General features: G+C 43.6%; 1 protein-coding gene across 5 annotated transcripts in view; it reads right to left on the bottom strand.

Moving 5' to 3' along the window:
• LRP4 (LDL receptor related protein 4) overlaps positions 1-14,309 on the bottom strand; it is a 262,672-nt gene that overhangs the window by 1,664 nt on the left and 246,699 nt on the right. For all 5 annotated transcript variants that reach the window (XM_078771054.1, XM_068109669.2, XM_068109660.2 and 2 more), the window contains 7 exons: positions 11,299-11,407; positions 10,987-11,131; positions 10,577-10,690; positions 9,727-9,940; positions 9,560-9,627; positions 6,838-6,925; positions 6,417-6,567 (listed from right to left, as the gene is read on the bottom strand). In XM_078771054.1, coding sequence (XP_078627180.1) covers positions 6,417-6,567; positions 6,838-6,925; positions 9,560-9,627; positions 9,727-9,940; positions 10,577-10,690; positions 10,987-11,131; positions 11,299-11,407 — 889 coding nt within the window. The remainder of the gene's footprint in view (positions 1-6,416; positions 6,568-6,837; positions 6,926-9,559; positions 9,628-9,726; positions 9,941-10,576; positions 10,691-10,986; positions 11,132-11,298; positions 11,408-14,309) is intronic.

Raw genomic sequence — 14,309 nt, 5'->3', positions numbered from 1 at the left:
ATTCTTCACCAGTCGTCTGTCTGTTTGGCCAGGGGCGGAGTTTCACTGGCATGACTCCACCCACAATTCGAACCTAAAAAAAAAATCAAATCGCCACCATTTTGTTCGCTCTGTACAGTATAGGCCTTAGGTTTCATGCTTCTGGTGTACATTGGAGGACTGAACATGTCTTCTATCAATAAATAAAGGTACGTTTTGAGGAAATAAATCAACAAGCTATATTTCACATGTGCATGGACATGTAATTCACATATTATGTGAAGTAAATAAACAAACATGTGTTGGTAGAAATTGAAAGCGGATTTTATTTTATTTATGTACTTTTACCAAACATGGTAAAAACACTATAATTCGACATTGTCAGTGGCAGAAAATACACCAGAATACTGAGATAGTTGTTTATTGATGAGTATAATCATAAGGAGTTTCCAAGCAAGATAACTTCAAACTTGGTGATTGTGGTGAATTGATATTAAATAGTAAAGGTCGACGTAAGAATGCCCTTTCCATTTTATGAGCGGGGGGAGGACCAAGAGTTGGGGTTCGTTGGGGGGTAGAACAAATATTGGACAGAGTTGGGAGGGAAAAGATGAGACTTTGGGAAGGTTGCTGGAGGGTTTGAGCAGTTGGTGATGGGTGGGGGTTTGAAGGCTTGGAGTGGGGAAGGGATTGAAGCCTTTGGTTTGGGAGGGGGGGGTTGATAACTTGGTGTTTGGGGGTGGGGGGGCTTTATGACTGAGTTTGGGAGAGGTGGTTGAGGTCTCGGGGTTTGTGAGGGGGAGGAGGGAGTTGAGGACTCGGGGTTTGTGAGGGGAGGAAGGAGTTGAGGACTCGGGGTTTGTGAGGGGAGGAAGGAGTTGAGGACTCGGGGTTTGTGAGGGGAGGAAGGAGTTGAGGACTCGGGGTTTGTGAGGGGAGGAAGGAGTTGAGGACTCGGGTTTTGTGAGGGGAGGAAGGAGTTGAGGACTCGGGTTTTGTGAGGGGAGGAAGGAGTTGAGGACTTAAAGTCGCTTTGTACTTTGTACGGATGGTGCCTATCACAGTCTCCTGTTGAACTCATAATCCCACGAGATGTTTGGAAAAGACATGTGACCATGAGCAAGTTAATTGTGCCAATAAACGACCTGAAACCAATTATATTCTTCATGATGCATATATACACATCGTTAAAGGTAAATAATGACGTAAAAAAGAACTTCACAATGACAAGGGTTTAGGCCCTGCTTGAGAGAATGCCGCAGTTATTTGGGTGGTGTATAAGGCAACAAACCACTGCCTTGATCGCTGGGGCCTATCCTCACAAAGCCCTTGATGCCTATCGGCATCCTTTACCTGTCACTTTAGTTGTTTTACACTGAAGGGAAAAATTATAGTGAGGGCGATTGTAAATATGGCAGCTCCGAAGACGTCTTTTTGGTTTCGCATAGCAGTGAGCACCAATATGGTGGCCGCATGATTTTTCAATTTGAAATTCAATTGTGGGTGGAGTCTGGCAACTGTCCCACCAATCGGTGGAACGGAATGTTACACACAGACAGACAGACGGACGGACGAACAAGCGTAATATCTATTATATAATACCGAGTCGGGTTTTTTGAGCAAATTGTTTAATGCTTCCCAATTGACTTCACGTCCAGTTTTGACAATACATCACCCATGTTATGGACCTTCACCTACGTTATAACACCCATGTTATGGACCTTCACCTACGTTATAACACCCATGTTATGGACCTTCACCTACGTTATAACACCCATGTTATGGACCTTCACCGACGTTATAACCCCCATGTTATGGACCTTCACCTACGTTATAACACCCATGTTATGGACCTTCACCTACATTATATCACCCATGTTATGGACCTTCACCTACGTTATATCACCCATGTTATGGACCTTCACCTACGTTATATCGCCCATGTTATGGACCTTCACCTACGTTATATCACCCATGTTATGGACCTTCACCTACGTTATATCGCCCATGTTATGGACCTTCACCTACGTTATATCGCCCATGTTATGGACCTTCACCTACGTTATATCACCCATGTTATGGACCTTCACCTACGTTATATCGCCCATGTTATGGACCTTCACCTACGTTATATCACCCATGTTATGGACCTTCACCTACGTTATATCACCCATGTTATGGATCTTCACTGTGTGTGATTGACCATAAATGGGGCATTCTGAAAGGCACCAAAATGCTTCAGGATGACTGGTATTTCTTGTTTCGAGAAGCTGGGATATTTCATCCTGTGTGACATTATCGCGTTGAACAACTTCACCAGTGGCACAATTGTGGTCCTTTTATACATACTTGAAGTATTTCACAGACATGCAAGCTCTTCACAGACATGCAAGCTCTTCACAGACATGCAAGCTCTTCACAGACATGCAAGCTCTTCACAGACATTCTGAAAGGCACCAAAATGCTTCAGGATGACTGGTATTTCTTGTTTCGAGAAGCTGGGATATTTCATCCTGTGTGACATTATCGCGTTGAACAACTTCACCAGTGGCACAATTGTGGTCCTTTTATACATACTTGAAGTATTTCACAGACATGCAAGCTCTTCACAGACATGCAAGCTCTTCACAGACATGCAAGCTCTTCACAGACATGCAAGCTCTTCACAGACATGCAAGTTCTTCACAGACATGCAAGCTCTTCACAGACATGCAAGCTCTTCACAGACATGCAAGGTCTTCACAGACATGCAAGCTCTTCACAGACATGCAAGCTCTTCACAGACATGCAAGCTCTTCACAGACATGCAAGTTCTTCACAGACATGCAAGCTCTTCACAGACATGCAAGCTCTTCACAGACATGCAAGCTCTTCACAGACATGCAAGTTCTTCACAGACATGCAAGCTCTTCACAGACATGCAAGCTCTTCACAGACATGCAAGCTCTTCACAGACATGCAAGCTTTCAAGTTGATGTGTGTGCGGAATATCCGAAACAGCCATGGATTGTACTGATGTCCTCCAACTCTGATAACAGAATCATTATCTCGCATCACGTAGCACGGGTAACCCATCATGGGTTGTAGAAGTCTGTTCACAAAACATTTTTGGGTAACCCTTTGAACATAATTCATGTTGCATGCAAACTGCACCAGGATTGGGTGCAGTTTGCATGCAATCATGCATGAACCATGCATGATTGAACAACATTGAACAAAGCAGGGGCGATGGCAGGGTATGGCATGTCAGCACACAAGGCTGCTCAGAAGCTCAGAAGATACGTGATGCAACATCAGATGCATCACGATTTTTTCGTGACTGGTCAAGGACAATCAACATGTAAGCATGTGGGACTGTGGGAGGATTAACTTTTGAAATTCAATAGCGCGTATATAGTGCCTTCAGAAAGTATTCACACGCCTTGACTTTTCCCCATTTTTGTGTATTTCAGCCTGAATTTTAAATGCATTATTTACTGCAGGAAGTATGATAACATGCCTATCTGTGACATCCGTGAAATGTTCTTGCAAGTGTTGCTTGAACACTTGAGCCACCAGATCTGGTCTGTCTTATGGTTGCTGAATTGGGCTATAAGTTTTCCATTATCTCTGGAAATTTTGGATTGCATGTAAAAGTGAGAAAAAGATCAGGCTTTCTAGATGTACAGACTACGGCTATTGCCTCCTGATAACTGTGTTGCATAGCCAAAGGATGACCTGCAAACGAAGATGGCAGAACAACAACTCTCCCTGGTGACGAATATTGAGTAGCAATCTTTTTTTTAACATGGTCCACTAAACCTTTGTGGAGGTAAACGTGCACGGATGCTCGTTTCTGAATGCATTGTCCTTGTGCCAAGTTTGAACAAAATCGGTCCATGCATGTCTGAAAAATGGTTGGGGACACGTTTAAGTAACAAAATGGCTGCCAGTCGGCCATATTGGATCTGATCTCGAAATAAATTGACGTGCGTTGGCCTAAGTCCAACGGGAGCTAATAATCTAGCCTGGATGCCTTTGTCTTGGCATATACATCTACTAAGTACTGTTTGAATAGTTTGGAACTATAATGAATATTCCTTCCTAACAGACGATATCAATAGAACTGAAGGTGGGTTATCATTTGTCTTTGAGCAGTTTGATGTCTTTTACATGCAAGGTACCAGTACCCTAAACCCACCCATAATGTACAGGAAAAAGTAGTGGATACACCATAGGTTCCCAGTTTGAAGAGAGGTAGTTGAGGTTACACATGGGTCTTTCTTTTGGGTGCAATACACAATAATATAATTTTGTAGAGGATAAAAAATATGATATATGTCATGTCAGGGTCCATTACGTGGGTGATTTATAGTCCATACTTCAGTGTATAAACCCTTTTTGTGACATGTTTTGTACATTCACTCTTTCCATTCAACTTGTATGTTTTAAATGTGGATTTTTCCACAGTTATTGCTAGTTATATAGACGAGCAGGTACAACCGTGGGAAAACCATGGGCGTAAACATGTATGCCATTTGGAGTCTTGGACATCTTGAGTTAGATGCTGCATGAAGTTGAGGTTTTCCAAAATGGATTCTGGCAAGTCGTCAAATCTAGAAATGATATTATCCTCACAATTGATTAACTTCAAAAAATACAGAGTATTCCGAAAAGACCCGGACAACTTTGGTTGTTAATATATTGAGCACCACAAATTATACAACGATACCCTTTGGTTTATATGATACAGAAACCAAAAGTTTTGTGCACACCATCAATACACTTCGATGTGAGCTACGCTTGTCGCGTGCAGGACATTAAGGCATTGCACGAGTTCTTGCCATGTTCAGCTCAGCATGTTTGCGTCCACCCTTGCGCATGCAGATGTGATCTGAGAATGAAGATCCTGCAGGTTTGCCACCTTGGTGTTGTAGAAAACCCCCACAGAAAAAAGAGCACCTGGTGTTATGTCTGGTGACTGTGGGGGTCAGGCGGTTGGTCCGTCTCAGCCAAACCAGCGACCTGGAAATGTTTCATTCAGGACGGCTCAAACGACACAGGCCCAATGATTGGGAGCTCAGTCCTGGAGAAAAATGATACTGGGTTGCAGGTCTTCAATCTGTGGAAAGGCGAATCCTTGACACATGTTCATGTAAATTGTTGAGGAAACTGTATCCTCCGCAAAGAAAAACAGACCCACCAAGTGGTAATGGAGAAGGCCACACCACGTATGTGTTCAATGACCACGTGAGGGTTTTCAGAGCACATTGTGCTGGTTGACCTTCCCCAATACATGAAGGCAAGCTTCGACTGTGAGCAAGACCTTTTTCAGGTAATCTTTGTTAACCTTGATGCGACTGAGAATTTCTAAAGTAAACGCCTTGCAATTGGGTCCGTCATTTGTTTTGAGTTCCTGTTTGGGCCCACCTTATAGGTATAAACCTTATAGGTATAAATCAAAACCTTGATCTTTTCTACCCCCCGCTAATTTCACCCCAAATCCACTTTTTTGAAATACCAACTTCTTTCCTGGAAGTCCTTGGTGTCCTTATGTTTTATACTTCTCCCACCCATCCCCCCCCCCCCTTCCCACGCCTCCCTCCCCAAGCCCTCTCGCTCCCACACATCTCCTGATGTCCCTGCTCTCAAATGTTGTGTTTGTGTGCTTCCCCTTCTCTCCCCATCTTGTCTACCGCTCCCTCTTTTTATATATTTTGTTTGTCTGTTTTATTTGTTTGTGTGATAAATGTTAGCTCTTTCACGAGCTTCGATTCTGTATATATATATATTTTAAAACGCTTCACTCTTTCATACAAAATCCTGTGTACGGTGGTGGTTGGTAGTCCCAGTTCTCTGGATGCATGGCGGAATGATTTTCTGGGACTTTGTTGAAATGATTCACACACTCGTTCAACATCTGCTGCACTTGTGCTTGGTCAACCGGTACTTTTCTGTTTCTGACAACTTCCAGTCTCCTTAAACATCTAGCACCACTCTTTGATACTAGTCCGTGATGGCGGATTCCTTCCATACCTTGTACAGAAATTACGCTGAACTTGCGTGTCTGATCTCGTCTGAACGAACCATTCGGTGCACTGAGCTTTTTCCTGTGGAGTCGCCATTTTCTTTTACATTAAACCACCAGACCTGAAAATAAAGTTCCACTCCATTCAGTGGTGTCGGTTCATATCACAATATCACAATAATTAATCACTGCTTTAATGTCGATTTGCCTTCAATCACATTCATTGACTTCTCCATGTCACTGTTCACCTGGACGGCATCGGTTTGACTATCCTTCCGAGCTCAGAAGATACAATGAAGAACACAAAAGCACCCTAATGGAGAGCATGGAAAACAATGACATTGAGCAAATCTTCAAGTTTTACAATCGGGTTTCCATTTTGCACACATAGAACTCCCGGCGAAATTCCACAAATCTAGTAAATTCTCACCTTTTGGCAAGCACGACCCTGGACTTTGGGCTGGCCTACCAGCACCACTTCCTGGTTTGAGGCACGATATGTTGGATTGGAGTACACGAGATCATCGCTCTGGGCCAAGCCAGGCACCTCGCCACACACAGTTCCTGACCTCCTTCTGTGCCTTAAGGATATTCCAAGGTATGAGAAAGTGTGAAAAGATGGGAAATAAAGCACTGAGTTAGTGTGAGTAGTAAAAATATACCACAGCTAGTAGTTGGTGAGAAAAATACAACTACGGTACCGGTACATCTATTGTCTTCCCATGTCCACTGAGCCTCCCACATGCTCTCAATAATATCTGTTTTGTCTTAAACTCCTTCCTGCCCCTCTTCCCTTAGCTCGCATCCCCACTCTCATCCACTGATTGACCTCGTTGACCCAACCTCCTCACCTAATGAACATGATGAGGGCAGAGAATGCAAGCAATGCAAGAAGAGAGAAGATGATGGCGATGATGTAGGGTGTGTGGGATTCTGCAGCTGATCAAAGAGGGAAGGGGAGGGGAATGAGATTGAGAGCAATAAAGATAATTAATAGGTGTACAAACTTTCATTATGATGGGAAAAAAATGCACTAGGACATGGCAGATGATGACATTTAATAAAATTCCCGGTTGGCCCGTTTAAAGTTCTCAACTGAACCCAAGGCTCAGGTTCTCGGAACCTAGGTTCAAATCCTTTATATGGTATGCCTATGCCCATCATCTACAAAGGTCCTTGGAATTCACCAAGTAATGGATGGCATCAACCGGACGTTGGTCGAGGTACACTAACCACTGTGGGAAGAAAGGAGAAACTAACGTTTCGGTTGTTAACCCTTCCTCTGAACAGAAGCAAGGGATCATACAAAATTAGCTTCCTATTTCTTTGTCCCGCATGTGATTTCTGTCCAAGACCCTCCATGAAGCTTCGAATATTGATTAAAATGGATTTGTCATGATACCCCACAATGTGCGTAATTGGCAATGCCATCCTCCGGTATTCACTGATATATACAGTGTCCATCATTCGCTATACCAGAGTGACCACTGCTATTCTTTAATGTGGATTCTTCCTCCCCCACCCCCCTTTCCCATGTCTTCTCCCCCCAAGCCCTCTCCCTCCCACAGATCTCCCGATGTCCCTGCTCTCAAATGTTGCACTTGTGTGCTTCCCTCTCTCTCCCCATCTTGTCTCCTGCTCCCTTTATTATATATTTTATGTGTCCGTTTCTTTTTTTGTCATTAATGTTAGCTCTTACATGAACCTCGATCTTGTATACAAAAAAAAAAAAAAGTCAATGCCATAAATGACATCTCTAGGGTTAGAACAAAAGGGGAAGAGGCAGACAAAAATAAATCATGCAAAGGTTCTGTCTGTCATCTATGCACTCCGATTTTTGTCTGTCTATACCTCTGTCTGCATGTCATCTATGCACTGCAAAACCACTGGATGGAATGAGTTCACAAACAGACTGAGGGCTTATTTTCACGACAACACCAATTGTGTCATTTGCCATGAAAAGAAACGGTAACCTGTAGTCAGGTTGGTCCTTCATCATCCTCGACCAAGCCGGTCTTGGATGCCACCCTTTTTTTTTTCTTTTTCTTTTTTTTTGTATACATAATCGAGGCTCATGAAAGAGCTAACATTTATCACACAAACAAATCAAACAGACAAACAAACAAAGTGTATAAAAAGGGGAGCGGTAGACAAGATGGGGAGAGAAGGGGAAGCACATAAACACAACATTTGTGAGGGACATCGGGAATGTGTGGGAGGGAGAGGGCTTGGGGGGAGGCGGTGTGGGAAGGGGGGGGGGGGGAGGAGAAGTATAAACACAAGGACACCAAGGACCTCCAGGAAAGTAGTTGGTATTTCAAAAAAGAGGATTTGGGGTGAAATTAGCGGGGGTAGAACAGATCAAGGTTTTCGATGGGGGAAGATAAGAGATGGTGATGAACAGCTGTTTTAAAGACCTGGAGGGAGGAGTGGGATTGAAGGGAGTGAGGGAGTTTGTTCCAGAGGCGGGATAAAAGAGGAATGAAGGAGTGAAGGTGACCAGAGAGTCTTGATTTTGGCAGTTTAACCATAAGAGCGACCTGTAGCAGCGATCTTGTGCGACCTGTAGGAATATTTGGGGGAGAGAGCCCAGAGAGAGCTGGAGGAGCAAGGCCGGAGAGGAGTCGGTAGAAGACAGAAAGACCACCAACCTGCCTGCGGTGAGTAAGTGAAAGGCCCTCGGAGGTAGCGTCATCACGGGAGATTGCAATGATTCTGAACGCTTTGGTTTCAACAGCGTGAAGAAGAGCTAGGTGTGAGGCAGGAGCACCAGCCCAGAGGGGAGAGCAGTATTCCATTGAGCTGTGGATGAAAGCCTTGTATGTGGTGAGGAGCTCAGGTGTGCCAAGGAAGGACTTCGCACGACGGAGGATGCCCAGTCGGCGACTGGCTTTGGAGGCCAGATTTGAAATGTGGTTTTCCCAGGAAAGATCATGGCAGATAGTGAGACCCAAAAGCTTGAGTGCCAGAACTTCTTGGAGAGGAGATTGGAGAGATTGGAGAGAGAGGAGATTTTCCTGATATCTTTGATCCTCTTATCGATTGATTATTTCGAGGTGCATGATACTTGTGTAAAGAGAGTGCACACCACCTGCTTCAGTCCTCCAACACAATAAATGAATCAACAATCAGATTGTTCTTTGTTTTTATCTACAAGTGAGAGACTCGTTGCAGAGCGAGGTTGAAACAACAGTGGGCACAGCAGGGCAACAATTGGGTACAACTGGCAAGGGGATAAACGAACAGGAAAGGAGCAGAGAGAGAGAGAAGGGGAGGAAACACTGAAACCAGCAAGTCAGTGGGTCGGTTTAGGAAGAGTTCTTGGGGAAATAAAGATCATGGGTCAGGATTGGAGGTGACACGAGATGGCGGTGCACTGCTTGCTTGAAGCCCCGTAGGGCAGAATGGGAAAGAACTGCCTCCGGAAGGCGATTCCATCGACGTGAGAAGGGAGGAATTAGAGTTGAGGTATGTGGAAGTTTAACCAGAAGTGTGTGACTGGAAGAACTCAAACATTGGTATGCAGAACGGATTGCTATTTAACAAGGATTGTGTGCTTTGGAAGTGCCACACCTTGCTTCTCTGCTTCAGCCAGCATCGCTTTATCTTCCGATTCCTTGCAAAGCCGATCACCGGTACACCTGTGCAGACACACGCAAAGAAAATCAACTGGTTCAACTCATCGCAACTCGCAGTACATGCTCGAGAGACGTTCAAGGTGCCAATGTCTGCATACTCACTGGGTAGTTGAGACCTTCGATTGTGATGGCAATGGTGTTGATGTATGAAGAGGCTTGAAAACCACGGTTCGCTTTGGTTGTGGAATCGATGGAGGTGATGTGAGATGTCGCTGAAAGACGTCTGTTGGTCTCGGTTGTGTCGACAAACTTACTCGAATACTCGGCTTCAAATTAGATGAAAAACTATTCCCTGAGTTGTTGAGTGGATTTGTTGCTGGAAGGTGTTAGTGGTATAGGGTTTGAGGAAAAAAAGACGGAAAACACGATAAGATGTTTAATGCCGCAGTTAAATTTAACAGTTCTCCAAACTATAGAATCTCATCCTTGTGTCTGAATGTCTCATGTCTACGTGTACTCTCTCTCTCTCTCTCTCTCTCAATCCCTCTCCCTCTCCCAACACACTCTATAAAAGTGTGGCTTCTACTGAAGAAGATTCTTGGCTAACGTTACAATCCTGGACGGGTTTCCACTCCAACGCAGGATACTCGACTGAAGGTGGAAGGAATTTTGGAATTTGTCCAGGGTGCCCGCAATAATTCACGTGCTCACTGTGAAAGACCCCATGGGGTCTTTAACCTCCACCAACTAATTCTGGTTGTTGGTACACCAAGTTCAACGTCTATCTGATAGACGGTACAGACGTTGATGGCTCGCTCGGCCTGCGAGACACCAAGATGAGGTTATAGTTGGGTCAAGATTGCAACACAGACATAACTCCAGGCTATCTATCCTACCAACCAATGTAACACACATCCCATTCTAAATTATAATATCATAACTGCCAGATTCTTTCATCAATTCCAACTCTTCTATACAAAGACAAACCAATGAGACCAGAAAGTTTTTGAACCTGGGTTGCAGGGTCTTGTGTCCGGTTGATCTGGGCAGGCGCACACAAAATCACTCCTTCGGGCCAGACAAAGATGAGAACACCCGCCATTGTTCGTACCACAAGCATTTGTCCCTGGATGGGAGGTGGAAGATTGAGGGTAATCACAGAAAGATATGTGGAAGAGGCCATCTTCTTGTTGAAATCAAAAAATGGCAAATAGTATAGTTGAAATCAAGGGAAGTTAATTTAATTTATATTCTTACATCTGCAAGAAATAACTAGGTCTGGTGAACAACCTGGATCTCCTTTATCCCAATACAGCACCTCTTGGAGAAGGGAGGGTCCAATGCCTGGAATTGAAAAGCTGGTGGACCATTAAACTAGCCCATAGGTCAGCATTGAGGAGGAAAGAAACCTTGCGCCCTTACCTTTTTGCCTTCGAGGCCACACGGCCACCACGTCCATGAAGCTCTCGGTGCCAGTAAGCATGGTCTCCCGTGCAAGACCCGTCAATTTGTCAGCACGTTCGATCACCTTGCGCTCCCAATCAGTCCAGTATATGTAGCCCTCATGCTGAAGGTCCATGAAAAACACAGCAAGGCATGAGCAACCTCCTATTTTTTGTGTCATCTGTGTTTCTCATGCTCACAGAACACTGAATAGCCCAATTGTGGTAGATAACAGCAAAAATCTTCCAACAGCAACGAGCGGCAAACCAGAGATACAACAATGTTTCAAACCTGCGTCAGCGCAAACGGATGAGGAACATGGTCCAAGAGCACCTGCCGTGCATTGCCTTCAAGGTCGGAACTCTCAATGCGGTCGAGCTGAGCATCAACCCAGAACATGCTGCACTCACGAAGACCGGAAAAGACACCGTAATGAAGAAGAGGTCAATGTTCTTAGGTGAGCTTGACTTTCATCTCATTGCTCAATCATAAGCAAACACTTGCAGAAGTTATTACAAAATGGCAATCTTTATACAATGGAGGGAAAGTGTGTTGTATGTTTCATCTACTCCAGAGAGGATTTGACCTTGGGAGCTGAAACCTTCAGAGATAAGTGAGGGACACTCTGAATTGGGCCTGTGCAAATTTCATCTGATTCCATCAAGTTTTAAAAAAATTCCCCCATCTTGTCATTAGCTTCCTTTGAGAGAGGAGAGGTGTGGGAGCTGGGTGAGGGGTGTGCAATTGGAATAATTATCGAAGCTATATAACCATGATGTATCAGAGAGTGTGCTCGCACTCTATGTAGGGATGGCACGGAAAATTATTCGTGAATAATGTTTCACGAATAATTATTAAATTCGTGAATAATTAAATAATGACGTCATTTTTCACACATGAAGCGTGAATAATTCGTGAATAATTAAATAATGACGTTATTCTGCACACATGAAGCGTTTCCGTGCTGGATCGGTGCCATGCCCGGATTGACGTATCGACGTTATTTAGTGGCTGTGAATCGACTCACCTGGCGATTTCACAAGGTTTGCGTGAGAAGTACAAAAACAAGGAAAATGTCACGTTTAAGAATTTTAATATTTCTGTGGAATTGTGGCATCCATGGAACTCATACAACAAGGCAGCGCCAGCACCGCTCGATATGGTGCTCTTTATGGCCGAGTTCAGCACAAATGAAGTTGATAAGAGAACGAATCAGTGGCTAAATGCAAGTGATGGGTAATAGAATGGAAGCGATGAGCAGGGGTTCTAAGAGACTTCTTTCAGCATCTTTCGGTCTGCTCTCGGGCTGAACTTGCTGGGGCGGCCTGGCCTGAACAAGTTGGGAGTTGTTTGGAATCTTCTCCACTTGTAGATGTTCTTCCGGACAGTCGGATGATTGATTTCAAATTGTTTGGAGATCTTTTTAAATCCCTTCCCAGACTCGTAGGCATCTATAACCTTCTTTCGGAAGGCCTCAGATAGCTCTTTTGATCTAGGCATGGTGACGCCGCACACTTCAACAACAAAGAGCAAACAAAACTAAATGTCTGAGGTTTAAATAAGACAGGTTCATCCAAGATACTCTCTAACGATGTTCTAATCTTTTGCACCTGAGCTGGTGCACCTGATTCTAATTTTAGGTATTTGAAGTCGTGATAAATGTCGGGGTGTACTTACTTTTTCCACTTGCGAAATTTGCATTTATGTTTATTTAAATTATACAATGGACTACAAAATGTAAATGTTTCATGATATTTGTTATATTATATCACCTTTATCTATCAATATTGTTGAAATGAAGATCAAATAGCTGTATGTTGAACTATGTTGAAAAAGTGAAAACTTTACATGGGGTGTACTTACTTTTTCACGTGACTATATATATAAAAACAATTTACTTATAGTTTATATATACTGTATATATATAAACGTAATTCAAAACACCTCACCACCACGTAATTCAAAATACCTCACCACCACGTGATTCAAAACACCTCACCACCACGTGATTCAAAATACCTCACCACCACGTGATTCAAAACGCCTCACCACTACGTTATTAAAAACACATCACAACCACGGAAACAAAAGTTTGAGGGAGTAGTTCAGTGACAACACAGACACTGCCCAGATATCTAAATATATAGATAGATGACTGTACCTGAGTTTCTGTTTTGTCATGGTTTACATCAATCATAATACAAACAATTATATTGCACAAATGAATTTGTAATATACGTGATATTGGTTCACGAGTTATCAAGTGACCACTATATTCGTCATGTGTGTGCGTCCGTCTGTGTGTGCCTGTCTGTCCGCAGCATAACTACCCGATGATATAATCCGATCTTGATGAAACTTAGGTGGGAGGTTGATATCATGATCTAGTTGTGTCCTGCCTAGAGTGGGCGTATTGCGCCCATTGTGGGCGGAGCCACGCCCGAAAAAGATGTCTTTTTAGGGGGTAATCGATTTCAAGCTACATCTTTAGGGGGTAATCGATTTCAAGCTACATCTTTAGGGGGTAATCGATTTCAAGCTACCGAGGGGTTTGGTGGAATCTGACAGGGGTTTCGGTATTTGGTTAGGCCAATGTCATGTGTCTGCCCCAAGGAGCTCGATTTTTCATTTTCGCCCCAAGGTCAAGGTCACAAGGTCACGAAATTTAGAAAAGTCTATTTTTGATGGTTTTATTACATTGTTCGCTTCCTGATAGGGTGAAATGTCGTACATGATCTTATATTATCACATACATCATGAAATACAAGTTTTCCAACAAATTTCAGAATCCTCAACCTTTGAAGGTCACAAAGGTCAAATTTTCAAAGTTGTCGGAATCGAACCGAATTTTCGGTATTGTGCAGCTAAATAACCTCATAACTGATTATACATTATTTTCTATCTCAATTCAAGGTCAGTAACCTTCGTTTTGACATTTCAAGGTCACAAAGGTCAAATTTTCAAAGTTGTCGGAATCGAACCGAATTTTCGGACCAAGAGCACCAATCAAAGCACCACCCGGTGCTACATTGCACATAATCAATAAAAACAACCGATGGTCTTCATGTTGTTCTGCTCCCACTGCTGGCCATTGTTCTTGATGTTGTCTTTCTTCATCTTCTTTGTTTGCGGCCTATTTGGTGGTAATAAAACAAAAAGCACAACCGTGTCCACTGTTTTTATTTATGGCCAACAGGGGGCCAACTATGGGTGGTCCACCTTTAGGCTTGGTGCCACCTCACCGAGGTCCACAAGCGAGATCTTCCTGGGCCATCGTGGCCGGTCCCAGCAGAGGGGTCCTG

Source organism: Myxine glutinosa, chromosome 1, assembly GCF_964187855.1.
Source record: "Myxine glutinosa chromosome 1, kmMyxGlut1.1, whole genome shotgun sequence".
Taxonomy (NCBI): domain Eukaryota; kingdom Metazoa; phylum Chordata; class Myxini; order Myxiniformes; family Myxinidae; genus Myxine; species Myxine glutinosa.
This window is presented reverse-complemented; position numbering and strand designations above follow the sequence as displayed.